The sequence below is a fragment of the Branchiostoma floridae genome, chromosome 8 (genome assembly GCF_000003815.2).
Source record: "Branchiostoma floridae strain S238N-H82 chromosome 8, Bfl_VNyyK, whole genome shotgun sequence".
Classification (NCBI taxonomy): Eukaryota; Metazoa; Chordata; class Leptocardii; order Amphioxiformes; family Branchiostomatidae; genus Branchiostoma; species Branchiostoma floridae.
The window spans coordinates 12518605-12537289 of record NC_049986.1 but is presented as its reverse complement, the minus strand read 5'-3'; the positions used below and the strand labels follow the sequence as shown (position 1 = coordinate 12537289).

Genomic DNA, 18685 nt, shown 5'->3' with positions numbered 1-18685 from the left:
TTGGCGAGACGCTTTTCTGATTGGTCAAAACAGTGACCTAGAAAGGACTTGACCAATCGGAAAACGCTGAGCATTAAAACCTTTATGGCGGCGACCAAGCGGGACACAGGCATGTAAGGTCGTGCGTTGTTTCAAGGTTAGCAGGTAATCGGGACATTTTTATTGGTTTTTAAATGATGCTGTATCTTAAATGCAAAGCTATGATGTTATCCAGCTTAGAAGTTATTTGATACCTGCATGTATGAAAGATAAGGGTCGAAAAAAACTCAGAGGGGGAGGGAGGGTGGCAAGACATCTTCCGGTTTCTTGCATCATAACGAAAGACACGTGGGTCAAGCAACACATCTGTTACATGTGGAATGTCTGATTGTTGTGATTTGAGGTCTCTGTGTGTATTAGACTGCGTTAGTTGTAGATTTTAGCTTCCGATCACGATTGTAGCCTTGATATGAAGATTGATCAGCTGGAAAGATGGATCAAGTATCACATGACATGGCTAACATAATTTTGTGGCCTGGCTTGCGTCACTACCAACCTGTTGCTGTTTTGGCCTAGATGTGTCCATTATAGGTACTCGCCTATGGTTAAAACTCAAGATACACTCGGTGAACGTTTTGACACACTCATAATGGTCTTAGTTGTTGTGATGTATGAAAAATATTCTACATTGTAAATCTTTGTATTAATGATGCAAGATTGCATTCTTTTCCTTTATGTCTTGCTTATTGATTTCATTTTGTAGATCCATCAAAGGTAGAATGCCGATAAGTATCTACTCCAAAGTTGGCTTTGCGGTAGCGGTCAGCGTGACTTTGCTCAGCATTGCAGCGAGATACTTCCGTCGTAGAACGAGACCAAACCCCGCACGCAGCCCCAGGGCTGCGGAGAAAGACTTTGTGGAGGCGTTGAGTCTGCATGTCAGCACGAGTACCCCACGGGCCAGGAGTCCTGCTAATGTGGATGGAGGTGGGAAAGGTTTGCAACATATTGGTATAGCCACCGTTTGTATATTATAGTCTGCACCCATTTGAAGCATTGATACATACTAGAATCTCCTATTTCACATTGAGTGGACAATTCAGGAATAGACTCAAAACATTGTTGTAATTTTTCTCTTGTAGATGTCATATTATCTGCACTTTGCTTCTCATTGACAAGCAACACTTTGCTTCTTTTGATGTTATGCAGTGATCCTGGGCAAAGCTAGTTGGTACACAATTTTCAAGTTTTAGTTACTCAAGCAACTGGATAATGTAGTAAATGGTCAAGGCCTTTCAGATATAGCATATTTCGTCTGTGACTTAGTTGTAACAGTTGTTGAAAATGTCATACGTAAATCTCTATTATGTTTTCATGGTAGGAGAATCTTAGAATCCAAAGTTTCTACCTTTATTTCTCAATTTACACTTCTTATGTCCATCCCCAATGGTAGGAAGCCATGTACGGACCATCAGCACAGCATCTGCATCAAGTAACACGAGTAGACGCCACTCTCTCACGCGGTCCAGCCTGCACGGATCGCTCACTTCCGTCCGCAGCGCCTGCTCGGAGAGGACCATGCAGATGGAACACATCGACATGGCACCTGCACAGATCTTTCAGACAGGTGAGTTTTTGTTCTATATAGTAGAGAGGACTCATTCCTCAGCTAACCAACATCTATCGCACCACAGTCATCCCTCAGTAAGACATTTAGAGCTGCATAGTTCCAGTTTCGAACTTCTATTCAGCCTGTCTGTATGTTTTATTGTGCTCAAGTTGTACTAACACGTACAGACAAAGCACAACCTGTGTACCATATGTGTACTCAGTATAAAAGTTTGTGTATACTATGTTAACCAACACAGTCAACATGTTTCATGCATGAAGACACACAATCTCAAACACTGTTTCTACATAATCTATGTATAAATAATGTATAAACCCTTTCTGTCAACTGTATCCTTTCGTGCACATGTAGCTTTTGAAAATATGCTAGAGGACTACAAATGTACAAGACCCAGTTTACATGTCAGCTGAAGTATAGTGAGAAAGAAATTTGATATGCCACCACTTTGTCATCATTTTCCCATCATTTCATGTATGTAGCCCTTTTGTTTGGTAGAACTTTTTCCTGTACTAATTACTTCAATACACTGACTGTCATGTTTCATCCTCTGTCTCTCTGTCTCTTCCATGTGTAAAATCATCCAGGGTTGAAAGGTGTGCCACCAATGTTTATCAACATCTTGTGCTTTTTGTAAATGTTTATGTCTAAAACATGCATGGGCTAGTATCTTAAGTGTTCTCAGTGTGTTACTAGTATGTGTGAACTTTGTTGGTAGTTTTTTTTGTCAATGTATGTTTCAATAGCCTAAGGGTCCTGCCTTGTTGTGCTTTTAGTCGTACCTTCAGGGTCCAGCCTTGATGTGCTTTTAGTCACTCCTAAAGGTACAGTTTGGGGGCCAGCTTTTGTTGTGCTTTTAGTCACTGCCGAAGGTATGCTTTATGAATTAAGAACACAAATTAATGAAAAGGTTTGGAACTTCCTGCTGATAAAAATTCATGTCTAAAAGTTTCATATTGCAGTCTTTGTCCCTTGCCTGCATATTGTTGCATGGGATGATTTAACTGTTTGATATTCAAGCCGTTCAATTTCTATGCCTTGTTAACGTTTGTTGAATTCACATTTAGTGCATTTGTGATGTCCTTACTATTACCTGTGTATGCATCTGACCTTCAGGTATGCAGCACCTGGAACATGCCATCAGCTGCTGGGAGGAGATAGCGACCATGAGAGTAGAGGAAAGAGTCATGGAGCTGGAGAGGGGGGAGGGGGCAGCTGGGGCTGAGGTATGAGACGTCGAGACTTTATTAAGAAAATGTATCAATGGCACTTGCCCAAGAGTGTCTAGAAAATCAAAATGAGGCAGCTGGGGCAGTGGTATAAACTTTAAGAAAATCCATTAGTGACTTCCCAGAGGGTATTATTTCCTTTAGAATATTCATCACACAAAAACTCTTACTCTTAGGTCTTATAGTTGATGAGCTTTGGTTGTATTTGTTTTACCAGAACGTTGTCTGATTTTAAAATTGACAGAGGGTTGCATATTTTTGTTTTCACCTAAAATTGAGCCTTTAAAGGGGCTTGGTAATATGTGAATATTGGCTGATACTTAAAAATTGTGTAATGATCAAAAGAATACGTCTCTATACTTTCCATTTCGACCTTTTGTTGATTATGTCTTGCTCAACTTTCTTGTGACAGGCTGTGGTCATCTGACTCATACTGGTCACTCTGGCATGGCAACTTTGCATAGCAACCACAGTTGCGTTAAGATAGATGTAGTTTGATGTACTGTTTTAATTTCCAGGGTGCTGATGATACTGAGTTGGTCGAGCGAGTAGAAAGATTACTCCAGAGAGCGTACAGACTACAGGAGGATGGGAGAAACATTCTCCTGGACCATTCCATAGCGTGAGTAGTTGATACAAATACAAATGTACATGTCTACTTAAAAAATAATCAAAGCATTTCAAAAGATTCAGACAAATGTAGAAATGAATGGAAATGGATTTTAAAGGGTGATAGTAGGTCAGGAATATGTTCTATTCCAAAATTTCTTATTTATATTTAATTCCTTCTATTATCTATCTTTCTCTGTCCACGAAATAATGAGCTTTACATGTATGTTACATACATACCTGCTATAGAAGCCCAATGCAGCAATCGGTATTCTTTACTCTGTCAACTTGTTCCAAAGAAAGTTTACGAAATTCCGATGATTAACAGTTCTGTCTTCTGTCCATGCCTACAGTAGCCTGTCCTATATGTTAATCTATCACTATGTTCTTTCTACACAGTGAAGACCAATACACCAAACTTTTTTGGACTGTGGCAACTTACCATATTAAAGAATAAGTAAAAGAAAATGCTGAAATTTGACAGTTGTATCTCCTGTCTGTAGTAACCTGTCCCGAGACACGACCATGACTGGTTTGGACGCCATCTCCGAGCTGGACCAGCTGTACTTACAGGCAGACTGGCGCAGAGATGAGACCTCCTCCACTGGCTCATTTGTATCCGCTGAAGAGGTAGGAATAGCACAAGAAAAACACAGAACCCTTTTAAAATCCTATTTTCATTGTAGTTTGTACTCTTTCCCCAGATTTCCCGTCATTTCTTGATTGCATTCTGTTTCAGATTTCAAATCCATTTCAATCTTTAATGTTGCTTCTCTTATATTGCTTCTTTTCTTGTTTTAATAAGGAACTCTTTTCAATCAATGCAAACAATTGATCTTCACTTCCTCAGATGTACTTAACCCTCTCTATGACTAGTCATGTGCATCAATACATACAATCTGTATTGATTACTGTAGAATACAGCATAGATGGGGTTAAGGTAACCACATTGGCATATCTAAGCTGTCACTTAGAATTGAAGGGATACTTTTATTTCTTCACACATTTACGTTTACTAAGTTATTCTGCTCGCTTTTCTAAAACCACCCCACCCCTCCCCACTTTTTTTCTCATTAGGAGTCTCTTGTAGACATGTTAGACTGGCTGTCCCCTGAGTGTGTTAGCCCCCCTTCTACAGATGGTACTAGTACATTCCAAGCTGAACAGGTACAGTATTTAGGCCTAGGAAAATCAATATTGAATGTGTTTCCAATTAGAGTCCTGAAAAATTAGGGTTGGTATCTAGGGATTTGTTTTTGTATTACATGTATTTTGGTCACAGTGATCTACAAAATAATACACTTTGCCTAGAAAAAAAATGTTGTGTTTCCTGACCCACCCTAGAAAAACCTGTCATGTTGATTTCATTACTAGTATATGGATGACATCCTCTGGGAACCCCAAGAGAGCGTGCGAATAAAGAAAAAAGTTTGGTCAAAAAGTTGGCGTCATTATGAAGTCTGAGTGGTCAGGAAGGTTGAGCAAATGACTGAACAATAATAGATTCTTCATTTTTGTTCTTTCACATCTTCTTCTTTGACCTTGACTTTAGCATTCGATGACATTAGTATTCATTTTCCCAATCTATGGCATTTTATCACCAGCTGCTTTGTATGATTAACAGTATGTTTTTTGGGGGAAACAGCTGTAAATTGATGCACGCGCGAATGTCATCCATATAAACAAATCAACATGGCCTTAGCTATACATGCGATAAGACTTCAAATGCATAGCAACCAAGTTAGTCACAATAATATCTGTGTGTGACGAGACCGACCTTATCCTTCGAGGGTCACTAGAATTGTTCTTTGTAGCTTAGAGTGAGAGCAGAGTGCACTTTCTTAACTTTAACATGTCTGGCAAGTAAGACATTGATATTCTTGTCCATAACATTGGTGCGTGGAATTAATGGGCTTGCACTTATGATAAGAGGAAGGGTTGAATATGTCACGTCAGTGGACTCAAATTACCCTGGTTCTAAGAGAATGAAAGGAGTAACCTTTGGTCCAACTACGTCAATCCTGTCTTTACTGGTTCCCGGCATCTACGTACGCAAGAGCCTCAGAGATTGTTTCAAGCTCTTTTTGTACTGAAATTTATTACACATAGAATAGAATTTCATACAACCACAAAAAATATATATTATTGTTCAAATACAATATACATGTACACATTCAGGTCAAATGTATGTCACCAAAGACCTGGATGGCTATTCTGTATAGATATTACAGAATACTTTTGACCAAGTTTGGGAAATTTTAGCATCTTGGAATTGTATTCCTTAAATTTTATTGCCAAGTTAAAAAGAAAATAAAATGCATTTGAAATAAATCTGATTAAACCATGATTGTTAAAATTTACTTTAGTAGTTCATTTAAATTATAACCAGAGTAGCATTAGGAAGTGCTTGGCTAGGAAAGTTTTTTTACAAGTTGTGTTGTCTTTTTCTGGTAGTTGCAAGAGTTACAGGATGACTATGAGGATGAGCTGGCATCAGGAGAGAAGACCCCTATTGTTCCTGTCACCTTAGAGCTGTATGAGGCAGCACGGGGACTGTTACACAATGAAGAGATTCCCTGTCGGACACCAAGGTACTTTTTTGTGTGTACTTCTTTTTTTATATGTCTGTCAGCAGAGCTTTTGAAAGAAATATCAATATGTCAACAGTACAAGAAAATGTTACTGACAGGAACGTCTAATTTGTGTTGTCCAAATATTTCTATTAACAGGAGCCTTGGGGAAGATTTTAAAAGTTCCTGCCTATACTAACTTCCAGACATCTACCCTTCAAAAAGGCTTATTAAGGTACCTGTTAAAGCCAGGCTCCACTGGGTCTCTAGTGAGCGATTGTGCCACAATAACAGAGCCATGATTAGTTGGATCCATGGCATCAAACCCCAACACTCAATGTCTTCAGCTGCTATGTATGCTAGACTTGTGGTTGTCGTCATTGCCACAGTGCTACGGTCACACCAACTCCGCCAGTGGTATGGACATGTTGTGTAAGGCAGTGGCTGCTTCAATGCCATTGCCAAATTGTAGTTCATGGCAGATCATGGTAGAGGTCATGGTAGACCAAGGAAATTTTGGTTGCAACTTGCTAGGAAGGACAGTAAGGTGTGCGGCCTGACCAACGTTAATCTGCTGGACAGAGTTGCTTGGAGACTGTGGTAAGGTGTGAAGACTAGCCGATTGCTGGCCACCCGTGTCAGGGAATCCCACAGCAGTGTAGTCAAATAATGGACTAGCATCTTGTCAATAGTGCCAAGAAATTCTTACCGGCAGGAACATCATGACAAAACCCTTTTCTGTGTTGGAATCTTGATATGGCAAAACTTTTAGTTGTTATTGCTGAGTTTTAAGTGTAGACATAAAAAGTTCAGACATAAAATCAGCATATCCACTTTCTTCTAATTTGTTTGATTTACCACCTGCAGTGGGAAGACCATTCACACACACTGTACTCAATGTTTGTAAAGCTTCTACACACCTACATGTAGTCAATAAATCCTTGGTCCTATGTGTGTGAAATTTACAATGAGTGTTACAGGCTCAGCTTTAGAATCAGTTGCTGTTGCTTTACCTGCTGTGACCTCCCTGCTAATTGGCCATTATACCAGTGCCTGGAGTGCTGATTGGCCAGTAAAACCAGTTCCGGGAGTGCTGATTGGCCATTAGCTCTGTTGTTAACTCTGCTATTTTTGTAAACTAAATTATATATATTATCTATTTGATATAACGGGGTCCGCCCTAAGATGCCCCCCCTTTTTACGCGCTCGAACTCACGGCGCTCCATCACTAGTTGCCAAAGAGTGGTCAAGTTTTGATCGATGAATTTTTAACACATTCATCTAGAGACCATACTTGAATAAGGAAGGTGTAATAGAGCCCATATTGACAACATCCGTTTAAAATGATTCTTGGGAAGGTTTCTCAGAAATTAACAGAAACAGATAAACATCTTGTATTTTAGCTGACCAGTAGATGAGATAAGGAAGAACAAAGGGGCGATCACAGTTAATTAATGACCCGTTGAGTACATGTGGGAAGAATTTGTTTTGTTTACGTCAGCACCCAGCTAAGAGATAAAAAGAAGGGACACCAGGGATGAGGGTTCAGTTCAGAGAGTTGGGACACAGAGAGAGAGGATGTGACAGTGAAGAATAAAGATCGTTTCTCAGCCACGGCAGATCTTGTGTGTCTGTGATCATTCTCTATCGCCAGAGAGCCACGCTTCCTTCTTTACATGGCGTTGTCTGCATGGATCCGGTAATATCTCCCTGCACGGGATGGGAGGGACTATGACCAACCCTCGGACGCCGGCTACAAGACCACAAGAGACGACCACTCCAGAGCACCGTGAGCCCGGCGCGGCCCAGCATGAACAACCGGACGACTCCAAGGCCACGGAAGATGACTACAGACCACAACCAGTCCGGTGAGAGCTTGCCTTTGCTTGGTTTTGAGCATTGTGACCTGGCCACCTAGTCTGATTCTGTGTAGCGTAAATCTGTAGATTGTAGTGTAAACTTTGTAGGTTATGTAGGGGCAACACAAGGTGGACCGTAGTTCTCGTTAGACAGCAAAAAATAGGTTCTCAAAATACAGGTTGTTTAGTTGGTGTGGTAACATGATGTAAGAAAAAAGCCGTGAAGTGTCGATCCCACAATGTTAGTTAGCTGAGTACAGTGGAGTTTAATAGACTTTTCCTGGAATGATCTGAATGTCCCAAGTGAACTCGTGTGATTTTGAATTTGGCTTTAGGAAATTCTCTCCGTGGTTCGGAATTAGTCTGAGAAACAAAGCAAATCAGAAACATATCAATTAGAGGGTAGTTTTCCTTGTTATTTGTTTGAGTGGTGGACGGAAAAGTAGGTCAGATTCTGTTCTGCTGTGCACGTGTATGTTAGCCTTGTACTAGTTGTAGACAATGATACTTGCAAGTTTTTGAGAGGGACTCCAGTTAGGATAGGTCGACAGGAGCTCTATCGACAGCCACGGTTGAGCAGGGGGTAGGGGAACTCTGCAGACTCCCGGGGTGGGGTCGGTATTGAGCGTGCCTAGTGAGACCTAGCTTGAACTATGGCCTTATGTCAAACACATGATAGATTTTTGTAGGAATGGGCAGGGTAAAAGCAGTTTGTTGTTTCTCAGTCAAGTAGTTTAGCCATGGAAAGACAGACGACAGTTATCATTGTAGTGAAGAATGTTTGTGAGAGTCCTTGGGTCCGTAAGCCAGTGGGGATGGAGCTGACTGCCGGATTGATGTCCGTGGAAAGCCAGACATTCGGGCAAATGTTGCCGGTTAGCGGGGATGTTTGGGCGTCATGAAGGCTCAGCTGATAGCAAAGTCAGTTAAATCCTACACCCCAGGAGCTCAGCTTATGCTAGTGATAGACTAGAGATGAACATCTGAAATTAGTGCAGGGTCTAGCGAAGGTTGCAAGACGGTGTGGCCAGGTTGTACAATGCTCTACCTCGCAGGAGATAAACCCAGACAGTGGCGAAGCGAGAGTCACTTATGGAGGGTGTAAATGGTCCAGACACGGTGGAGGAGACGCCACAAAGGGCACCCCACCAGCGAAGGACCAAGGATTCAACGGGCCTGTGACCTGATCCCGACAAGCCACACTGGCAGCCAATTGGGCAAGGACAGGACACAGCCGCCGTGAGGACGAGGAAGCAAGGGGAGGACAGAGAGACAACTGGTGCACCTGAGCGGAGCAGACCCTAGAGCAACAACGACGACCTGAGTGATGGTGACCCCAGGATCACGCAGATTGCGACCTGAACATGAACATTGAAGCATGGACTTGATGACTGAACTCTTGATCCATTGACGAGATTTTCGATACAGATTTCATACTATACTGTATGTCTTTCACATTGTGATTTAGACCTGATACTGGGAAGCTAGTGTTTCTCCACTCAGATCTGTTTGTCATATATCAATCAATATGTCACTGATGCAACTGACTTGTTACTCTTTTTGTTCTGTCAGAGTCGCTGTTAATGTTGTAAAATGCGGGGACGCATTTGTTTCAAAGCAGGGGGATGTAATAGAGCCCATATTGACAACATCCGTTTAAAATGATTCTTGGGAAGGTTTCTCAGAAATTAACAGAAACAGATAAACATCTTGTATTTTAGCTGACCAGTAGATGAGATAAGGAAGAACAAAGGGGCGATCACAGTTAATTAATGACCCGTTGAGTACATGTGGGAAGAATTTGTTTTGTTTACGTCAGCACCCAGCTAAGAGATAAAAAGAAGGGACACCAGGGATGAGGGTTCAGTTCAGAGAGTTGGGACACAGAGAGAGAGGATGTGACAGTGAAGAATAAAGATCGTTTCTCAGCCACGGCAGATCTTGTGTGTCTGTGATCATTCTCTATCGCCAGAGAGCCACGCTTCCTTCTTTACAAAGGCATCCATACTGTTCATGAACTCTTCACCCTCCGCGTTACAACTGGCAAACACCGAGGACGTTATCGTGAATATAAATTCCGATTTTGAGCCGCGTTAAATAGTGCGCCCTAACTTGCCCCGCTTTTGGAAATTTGCTCTCTTCGGAAGCTGGTGACCAATTTAGACAAACATAAATAAAAATTCTAATTTTATGATATATTAGCTTTCTTTTGACAGTAGAATTGTGATTGTGTGTGCTTCTTGTCTCCCGCGAGGAGGGCTAAATCTTTCACAATCCAGGTTGTGTTTTCATGGGAAATGGGCAAAATGCACTGAATGCGGCGGCCCGACTAACAAAATCATTACGAAAAACGACAACGCCAAAATCACAAAAAACTCTGTGTACATATTGGGAAACATATTCGACATCACTCTATGAAGCTTCATTTTTATAGACGGTACGAACCATTTTTAAAGTAACAAGTCTTTTGGGCGTTCGCTCGTCTGCCACCTGCGGGGCCACGCTCCCTGGGGAAAACAACGGCGGTGATACTTATGTTTTTTTTTTCTATGGCCGGTCTTCTACTAAACAAACATTTGAAGACCAATATTTGTAGTGTTTTGTGAAGCTTTGTTTCTTATGTGTATGACAGTTGTGTGGCTGTTTTTTATTGGTTGTTTATTTATGGCCACGAGCCACCAATACCTAGTACTGGTGCATTACTATGCAAAATAGGACGGGACCGTCTCAGAGTGGTTGTTGACTGGAGTTGGTGGATAGAGTTGGTTGGATGGGCAGGTTTGACTGTACCAGGTGACCACAGTGATTTGGCAGTACCAACATTATTGTGAAAATTCTGTCTTTAAAAAAAGGGGAAGTGAACATGTGTAAAAAAAAATTTAAGAGAAAAAAAAAGCTGTTTGTTTGGACTTGGTTTATTTACCTTTCTAATCATCAAAGTCAGTGGCAACAAACACGGCGTACTTATGCATAATAAGATCAGCAAAAAATCCCAGCATCTTAGGGCAGGGGGCATCTTAGGGCGGCCCCCGTTATGGCCTTACTGTGTTTAGATCCATGATCAATTTCAGAATGTTATATTATCACCAGGAGTGTACAAAAAAATGCTTCTTTTCTGCTTTCCTTTTCCAGAACCGAAATGTTGGACTGTCTCTCTAACAGAGAATTCATTGCAAAGCTCCACTGTGTTAGACAAGCATTCCAGGTGAGGCAAGAACTAACTTGTCACTTTACATCCTTAGTCACTGCACACATGCTGTTAAATGGATATAGGTATGCTTCACTTGTCAATTGATAGAGCCTCTTTCCTAAGACCCAACCAAAGCTACTGTTGTCAATTTAACTTGCCTACCACTTTGACAATTTGACAATCTTGCTTTAAGTGTAAGTTTGCCTCATTAATAAGTTTTAGGGTTGTTCACACTCTACCTCATTGGTTTTCAGTTGTTATTTGAGGATGAGACGGTGAGACAGTGGATGATTGAGACAGGGAAGGAGATGATATCAGAACTCATGTGGAGAGCAGAGAAGGTACATGTTTCTTCACTTTATCATCTCCAGCTCAAAAAACTGGTGTGTTATGCCAAAGGGCAGTTATACCGGCTGTATACAACTACAGAATGATACAACTCTAAATCATCACTTCATACAAAATGTAAACATTAACATTCACATACCTACATCTTAGCAATGCAACAGTATGAAAAAGTTGTATAGATATAGAATACAAAAGTTGAGTGAGTTCAGATTCATTACACATATTGGCTTTAACTCAAACCTTGAATTAGCTTTCTGGTACTTAATTAATTTGTGTTGTTCAAAATGTTAGACAGCAAGCAGCAAGGAGAAAGTTTTTTCAGCCCACTTGATGTGAGGTGCCAGTCTGTTTTATCCAAATCTCTTCTTCATGTTTTTGCCAATCCCAGTATGATTGTCTTACATTAAATGCATGAACCTTTTATGTCTGTTTTCACATTCATAGGATCCTAAGGACTTCCAGCAAGCCTTTGAAGACATGTTGAGATATTGTGAAGACTCCAGCAACTGGGAGAGCATGGCTGAGGAGCTGAGGGCCCGGGGGGTACGTCTGAAGGGCTCTATTTAACACATCTTGTGCCAATTCTTGTTACCATGTTTATGGTGTGTTTTTTGAAGATCTAGATGTTTTGACGTACCCAACTTGGTTTTATTTTAGTCCTTTCACAGGATTTCTGCCATAAAGTTTACTTGCTGAGCTCTTATTATGCTTATTATTCACATTGTATGAGGACAACTTTGTTGTGTCGTGAGAATCTTTTGAAAGTTGTTACATTCTGTTGCTAGGCAGAATTTGGTAGAAAACTGAAAACTTGGGACTTTTTGTGGCTGTCTTTCTTTTTTTTTTACCAAAGTTGAAAATGTGAAGGAAAATGACACATATACTGTAATATGTTGAAAATCAGTTCCAATTTTTGACACCATTTGTAATAACTGTTTTTAATATACTTACATGTACGGTACATGTTTCAGGTGATGTGTTTATCTTTCTATGATGTGGTGCTAGACTTTATCCTATTGGACGCATTTGACGACCTGGCCAATCCACCATCCTCTGTCACAGCTGTGGTGCAGAATAGATGGCTGTCAAACGGATTCAAGGAGACGGTAAATAACAGTTATGTTAATTTTACCCACAAATATTTCAATTTAAGATTCTAGTTTGTATGTGCTTTTCTTTTTTACAATACTTCATCTGGATACGCCTGAAAATGTCACATATTTCCTTGATTGACAACCCAATAATTTTCAATCAACCATAAGAGATAAGTGCTAGGCATCCTACTAGACTTATGAATATGCCATACATGTATGTTTCTATCTCTTTCAACTGTGGAATATTCAGTTGAATATTGATTTTCAAAGTGTGGCAATCATACCACCGTGAGCTCGCTACTATCTCTACAGTGCAGGGAGTGTTGCCTGCCTGTCAAGGCCATTAATGCAAGCCAGAGCATATTTATGGGGTTGGTTTCCATTACTTTGCTCACTGGTCAACAGTGATTAGAAAGGTCAGCTGGAAAGATAAGCTGTCAGAACAAGGACACTGCAGACTTGAGCCAGTGAAACACCCGGGTACCCTAAGGCCACAGCAAGTCATCTCTATGGATGACAAAAGTGTGTACTATGCAGACTGCAAGAATAATGAGATAGGGCAAAGAAGACAAGATGGGTAAAAAAAAAACATGGCTACATTTTCAAAATAGACACCATAAACATAACAAAAATTGAAGTGCTAAAAATGGTAGCACGGACAAAAAATCCTTCATTCATTTATTCAAGAATTGAACTATAGTGTAGTAAAAGTGACACAAGTGTGGTAGACTGGTATTCTTTACCAAGTTGGGAACTACATTCATGACTTCAATAGCAATGCCACTCTTGCAACTATTGTATTTTGTAGTTTCACTTTTACAACTACAGTTATGGCTACCTTGCTAGTGTCACTTCTATAAGTACAAATGTACAATCATTAGGCTACAACACAACATATTTGACAATTTTGTTACTTTCTCGTCATGTTCTCCAAAGAAGAAAAAAAAATTTTCTACATTCAGGCAAAAATTGATAAGGGCATGGATGTCATCCAAACGTTTCCTTGCTGTGGCCTAAGTAGGCTTGTTGAGAGGGGTTACCAGGCTAGAATTTCAGCAGGAATAAGTGTTTTGAATCAGATGAAAACTTGTCCTTGGATCTTTTCCAGGCACTGGCCACTGCAGTGTGGTCCGTACTCAAGGCAAAAAGGAGAATGCTGCTGGTAAGTCCCCCCCCCCCCCAGTCCACAATCAATTTGAAAAGGATATAGATTAGTCCAATTGTAGAAAGCACGGCTGGTAATGACAGGGAATTTTACTTTATTTTGACCTACTACCAACCTCCTATTTTGAGATATGGTTAGTGTTCGGCATGATAGGTAATTGGATAATGTATATGCCTGGATAATTGGAATGAATAAGTGTGTGATTTGCATGTTACCTGTCTCCCATGTGTTATCAAAGAGTTTCACTCTTTAATCTCCTTCAAGTTGATCAAAAAGTAAAACTGTTGTCTGCTGCACAATTTCAGCTTCCCTTGTAATTGGCCATACAGATTAGTCTAACGTTTTATTTTAGTTGTTAAAAAAGTACATTCGCAGTGAATGTCTTGAATGTTTTCTTTATCATGTCTGTAATAATTGCTTGTGTGTCTGCATGTGAAATTTTTGTAATCCATGTAAACGCTAGTTCACCCTTATTTGCTTGGTAACCTATATCCGTTGTCTGCAAAAGTCAGGATATTTAGGAATATCAAGTCCATGGACGGTGGTTTCAAGTTGCACTATTTTCAAAATATTGCAGTTTAAAACTACCATCCGTCAAAGTGATATCCCAAAATATCCTGCTTTGAAATAAACCGAATATAGGTTACTGGTGGATAAAGGTGACCCAGCGTTAGATCTATTCAGTGTTTCATGTAACGTTACGTCCTCTCTGTTGCCCTCACTGCACCTCCTGTATGCAGAATGAGGTTAGTTCATAACAGTAGAGCATCACTTTCACCAACCCTGTATATAATATGATTAAGTATAAGTATATCTCAGTGTGTGATCCATTCTGTTTGATCCATAAATTGATTTTTCCTGCCACATTCATAGCGTAGTATGCTGAGCCTTTGATTGACAAGTCTTCAAAGCGGTTGGAAATTGCCATGGGTGCTTGGGAAGATCAAACTGCACATGACGCATTTCACATCCTTGACTTTGATCTTGTACTTACCAGTTTCAATTCACATCCTCAAAGCCGATACTCTCCATGATTGTATGTTGGATAATTGAACAACCTTTGCCTCTTTACATATATATACTTTTACCTCTTTCAGGGCTCGAAATACTGCACCCAAAGATTTTCTTAGGTTTACGTATGTTAAGATATCAAAGTATACTACTAGTCTAGTATACATCATAGTCTTGACATCCAATTGTTTAAAAGATGACAAAAATGTCTGTCATGGAACTTCTTTATTAAGAATTTAATAGCTTGTAATTAAGTTTTTTAATTTCAGAATGTAGTTTTTTTCTGACATTCTACTTTATCTTATGTGGTGCACCCAAAAAAGTTTTGGTGCACCCAATTTTTTAAGCTGGGTGCACCAGTGCACCCAATCCAAAAAATGAATTTCGAGCCCTGCCTCTTTCAAGACGATTGTGGACAGTTATTTTGACTGATACATTCAGTTCCTGGCCTGCTGATTTTGCTGTGTATTGATTTGTAAGGCCTAAGAAAAAAATGTTGTGTTTACAGGTAACACTAGTTCACCTTTATCCATAGGGTGACCTTTATCCGTTCTTTTTAAGAACAATGTATTTATCGTCCTTGGCATTGTAGATAGACTACATGTACTACTTTACCTTTCCAGTATCCTGACGGCTTTATCGCACACTTCTACGGCATCTCTGAGCACGTGAGTCCAGTCCTGGCCTGGGGATTTCTGGGTACAGATGAAGAGCTGAAGCAATTGTGCTATTTCTTCAAGGTGAAATAGAAAACTTGCCTTTTGTGTTAATGCTAGACATTCAGGTACTGTAAATGCATTTAATTTCGCAGGGATTTAATTTTGCGGTAAAAGGACTTAAGTTCGCAGTAGCACCAGGCACTGTAGTCTCTTACTGCCATGGAAAAATGTTTTGCGGTGGATTTAAGTTTGCGGTGAAGCGGCCACCGCGAAAACCACGAACATTAAACCACTGCAAAAGTTTCTGCATTCACGGTATCTTCTTCAAGTTCTTGAAAAGGAGTGCCCATTTGCCACTTATCCGCCGTAATTACATGAAACTAACCTTATATATCATTTATTCATGTCACCAGCAGAAAATGTTGAATAATGTCAGCATTCTTCAATGTAAGCAGAAAACTACATTTTGCTAGCAACATCACATGCAATTAACAATATTAAGATTAACAAAAATTTACACAAACTGCAAATTAAGGTATACAAAACCAAAGTAACTAAGAGATATCATGTACTTAAGTTATGATATGTTAGAAAATTGGTAGAACAATCATAGTACAATGAATAATGGCAATCACAGTCTCCTGCTAGGTTTTAATCCATGCGTGTTCTGTAACATGGTTGTGTACTTCTGACCTTGGAAGCTTTTAGAACTCCTTGGGAATCCTTAGCTAGGTTGGTGAAGCCATTACTTGATTTCACTTCACCACAAGTGGCAATCTTCACTGACTGCACAAGTGACTCCCACACAAGATATTGGAAAAGCTTTAATCTCTGAAGTACCATGCTGCACATCTTCTATTTCCCATGTCTCAAGAAGTTACTCTTAAAATCTGTTTCAAGGTTTCCAAAGTGAAAGGGATGTCAGCTATAGTATTTAGTTGTATGAAGTTAACTTCTATTCACTTGGTCAGTTTGACTGTCATTGCTTGGCACCAGTTCTGTTGTTTAGTCCATTGTTTTTTTGTTTGCAAAGGACCAGGTACAAGGCTTCATCACAGATGTTTTTGACTTTGAGAAGACTCGGTATTCCTCTGTGCAAGAAATGGCGGATGACATCATGTTCCTGGCCAGACAGCGAAGAAGCATTCTGCAGGAGAGACTATCTATAGCCTCCTCTTCACCGCACACCCCAGAACATGTAAATGGAGTCATCAACTCAGTTGAGGAAGAGAATATTCATGTGGATGTATCTCTTGAATATGTAGAGTAGCATATCAATAAGGTTATTGGATATTAGTAGATCTAGTAAATATTCACGGTGGATTTTTGTGTTCACAGATTTTTGCGGGTGACCTCTTCACCGTAAGATTGTCACATCGTGGACAATACAGATTTTCTGTCAGTAATGCATTCTGTTTGTCCACCATGAACTTAAAGCAAAACTTCTCCTTCCTGTCAATGTAAAATCAAGTCCCCTCAAACTTAATTTACGACTTATTGTAGTGGCTTACACTGAAATGGTAAAAAAATTGTTGGACACCCATACAAGTAGTAGCATGATGGGCCGTGTTTAACATTATAAACAATGCAATTTTATCATCAAGAGAAGCTGTTTTTTATTTTTTATTACTGTTTTATGTCTCAATTTGCCATTTGTATGTTAAGGTAGTGTTTGCTGTAATATTTTGAATATAGTGACAAGTTTGATATTATTTTCTTTGACTTGATGTACACATGTAGATAACATTGGAAAGAGACTTTGTGTAAATACATGCTGCAGAAGTGTTTAAACTGTTGAAGTGCATTTCATCATGAAGAACCAACATAAACAAGCTACACATTATACAGTAGATAATGTGGTATGAAAATAAAAGAAAAAGTGAATTCAAAGATGATAATCATGCATTTATAGTTTTGCTTGCAACATATGTACCAGTTAAGTCTGGGCATTTAGGTCATAGGTGGATGATAAATCAACAGGTGGCAGGTGCCTAGCAGTTAGGCTTGTAGGAATAGGATTAAAAGGTCATGGGTTCAATCCGTGATCAAAGATCAATGGCACCAGAAGCAGAGGGAGGCCATGCAGGAGATGGGGTCACGACACAAGGGATTGGACAGGCAATTCCCTAGCTGTCTACACCCAAAAGGCTAAGAACAGGGAGGAATGGCAAAGACCTGTGCTGGAGGCAACCATGGTCCCTGACCCTCTTGATGAAGATTGCACGAGGTGTGGTGAGGTGAGGGTTCAATTCCTGGCTGCTCAGGGTTAGACATTGTACTCTTCATGCATGTACACTTAAAACAACTTTTCTGGTCCAAGGTATGAATATGTACCAGGCTCAGGTTAAAAGATGGTTGAAGCAGAGGGGTGGGCTTCATCTCCCTTTTTAGTGTCCATGATAGTTAAAAACCTTCGCGGACTTTGTGCGAGGCTGGCTTTTATTTTATGGGGGGGGGGTGGGATTTGCAATGTTGGGTAGGTTCTCTTGTGCCGGGAAAAGGTGTTTTCCGAGGAAAGGATTCAGAGTTTGCCGTGGAAGGTTGTTTTCTCCAGCCTAAAAAGATGACGCATGACGTTGGTAATCGTGAACCACCCAGCCCCGCTCTGTATATTACGATATGTCATTAAAACGTTACTCTATACAAATTGTAACATAGGACAAGCATTTTCACCCTAGTATCAGATGGTGCAGAAACTGTACCATGAAATGATCAGACATTTACAAACTATTTTTACTGATTGAAAAAAAAAATGCTTCACTTGTCTGCAGAGACTCATATACAGTTCACTGATGGAAAATAGTACATGCTGTTGGAAACGTCTAACTATGGTAGAGATTTTAACCTAACCAGATGTATGATTCGGTTTGGTTTGTAAAAGAATGCATAAATGATCCACATTTCACCATGGATGAAAATCAAAACGTGCATTTTTTTCTTAATCATATTCACTCACTGTTTTGCCATATGTTCAATAGTGAAACAGTTTCTGTTGGCCTTTGTATTATTTTTTATATGAATTTTTACACGTTATTTCTTTACTCTAGTGAAAATGGTGCTTTAGGCTTTTTTCCACATGCTTGTCTTCCCCGGATATAAAGCCAAGGTCTTGTTTTCTGCATATCAATTATCACATCCCATCTTTCAGCACTAAGGCCAACACTTTACCTACAGAAAGATATCAAATTGATGACAGAGTCCGACTTCTGCCATAGAGTTTCTATTTCAAAGGACTAGGTTAATACATGAGTACTCGAGTTACATTCTGTTTTTGGGAGACTGGTTCAAAACATTCAGTACAGTACATATGTCTCCATTTGACACCACAGAGGATTCTATTTCAAA

At 39.9% G+C, this 18685-nt stretch overlaps 1 protein-coding gene across 8 annotated transcripts; it reads left to right on the top strand.

Annotated features, from left to right (window-relative positions):
- The first annotated feature begins 4 nt into the window (after positions 1–4).
- Positions 5–17235, top strand: LOC118420837 (mitoguardin 2-like). 8 transcript variants are annotated; one of them, XM_035827874.1, is made up of 16 exons: positions 5–144; positions 754–966; positions 1433–1606; positions 2194–2202; positions 2723–2832; positions 3354–3457; positions 3948–4074; positions 4522–4611; positions 5899–6035; positions 11006–11078; positions 11318–11404; positions 11856–11954; positions 12383–12517; positions 13614–13667; positions 15305–15421; positions 16374–17235. In XM_035827874.1, the coding sequence occupies exons 2-16, from the start codon at positions 759–761 to the stop codon at positions 16608–16610; spliced, it is 1761 nt and encodes a 586-aa protein (XP_035683767.1). In that variant the 5' UTR covers positions 5–144; positions 754–758; the 3' UTR covers positions 16611–17235. The 8 variants fall into 8 exon arrangements, with proteins under 8 accessions (XP_035683767.1, XP_035683761.1, XP_035683766.1 ...); XM_035827868.1 differs by having other exon boundaries at positions 754–975; XM_035827871.1 differs by having other exon boundaries at positions 9–136; positions 754–975.
- Positions 17236–18685: the final 1450 nt, after the last annotated feature.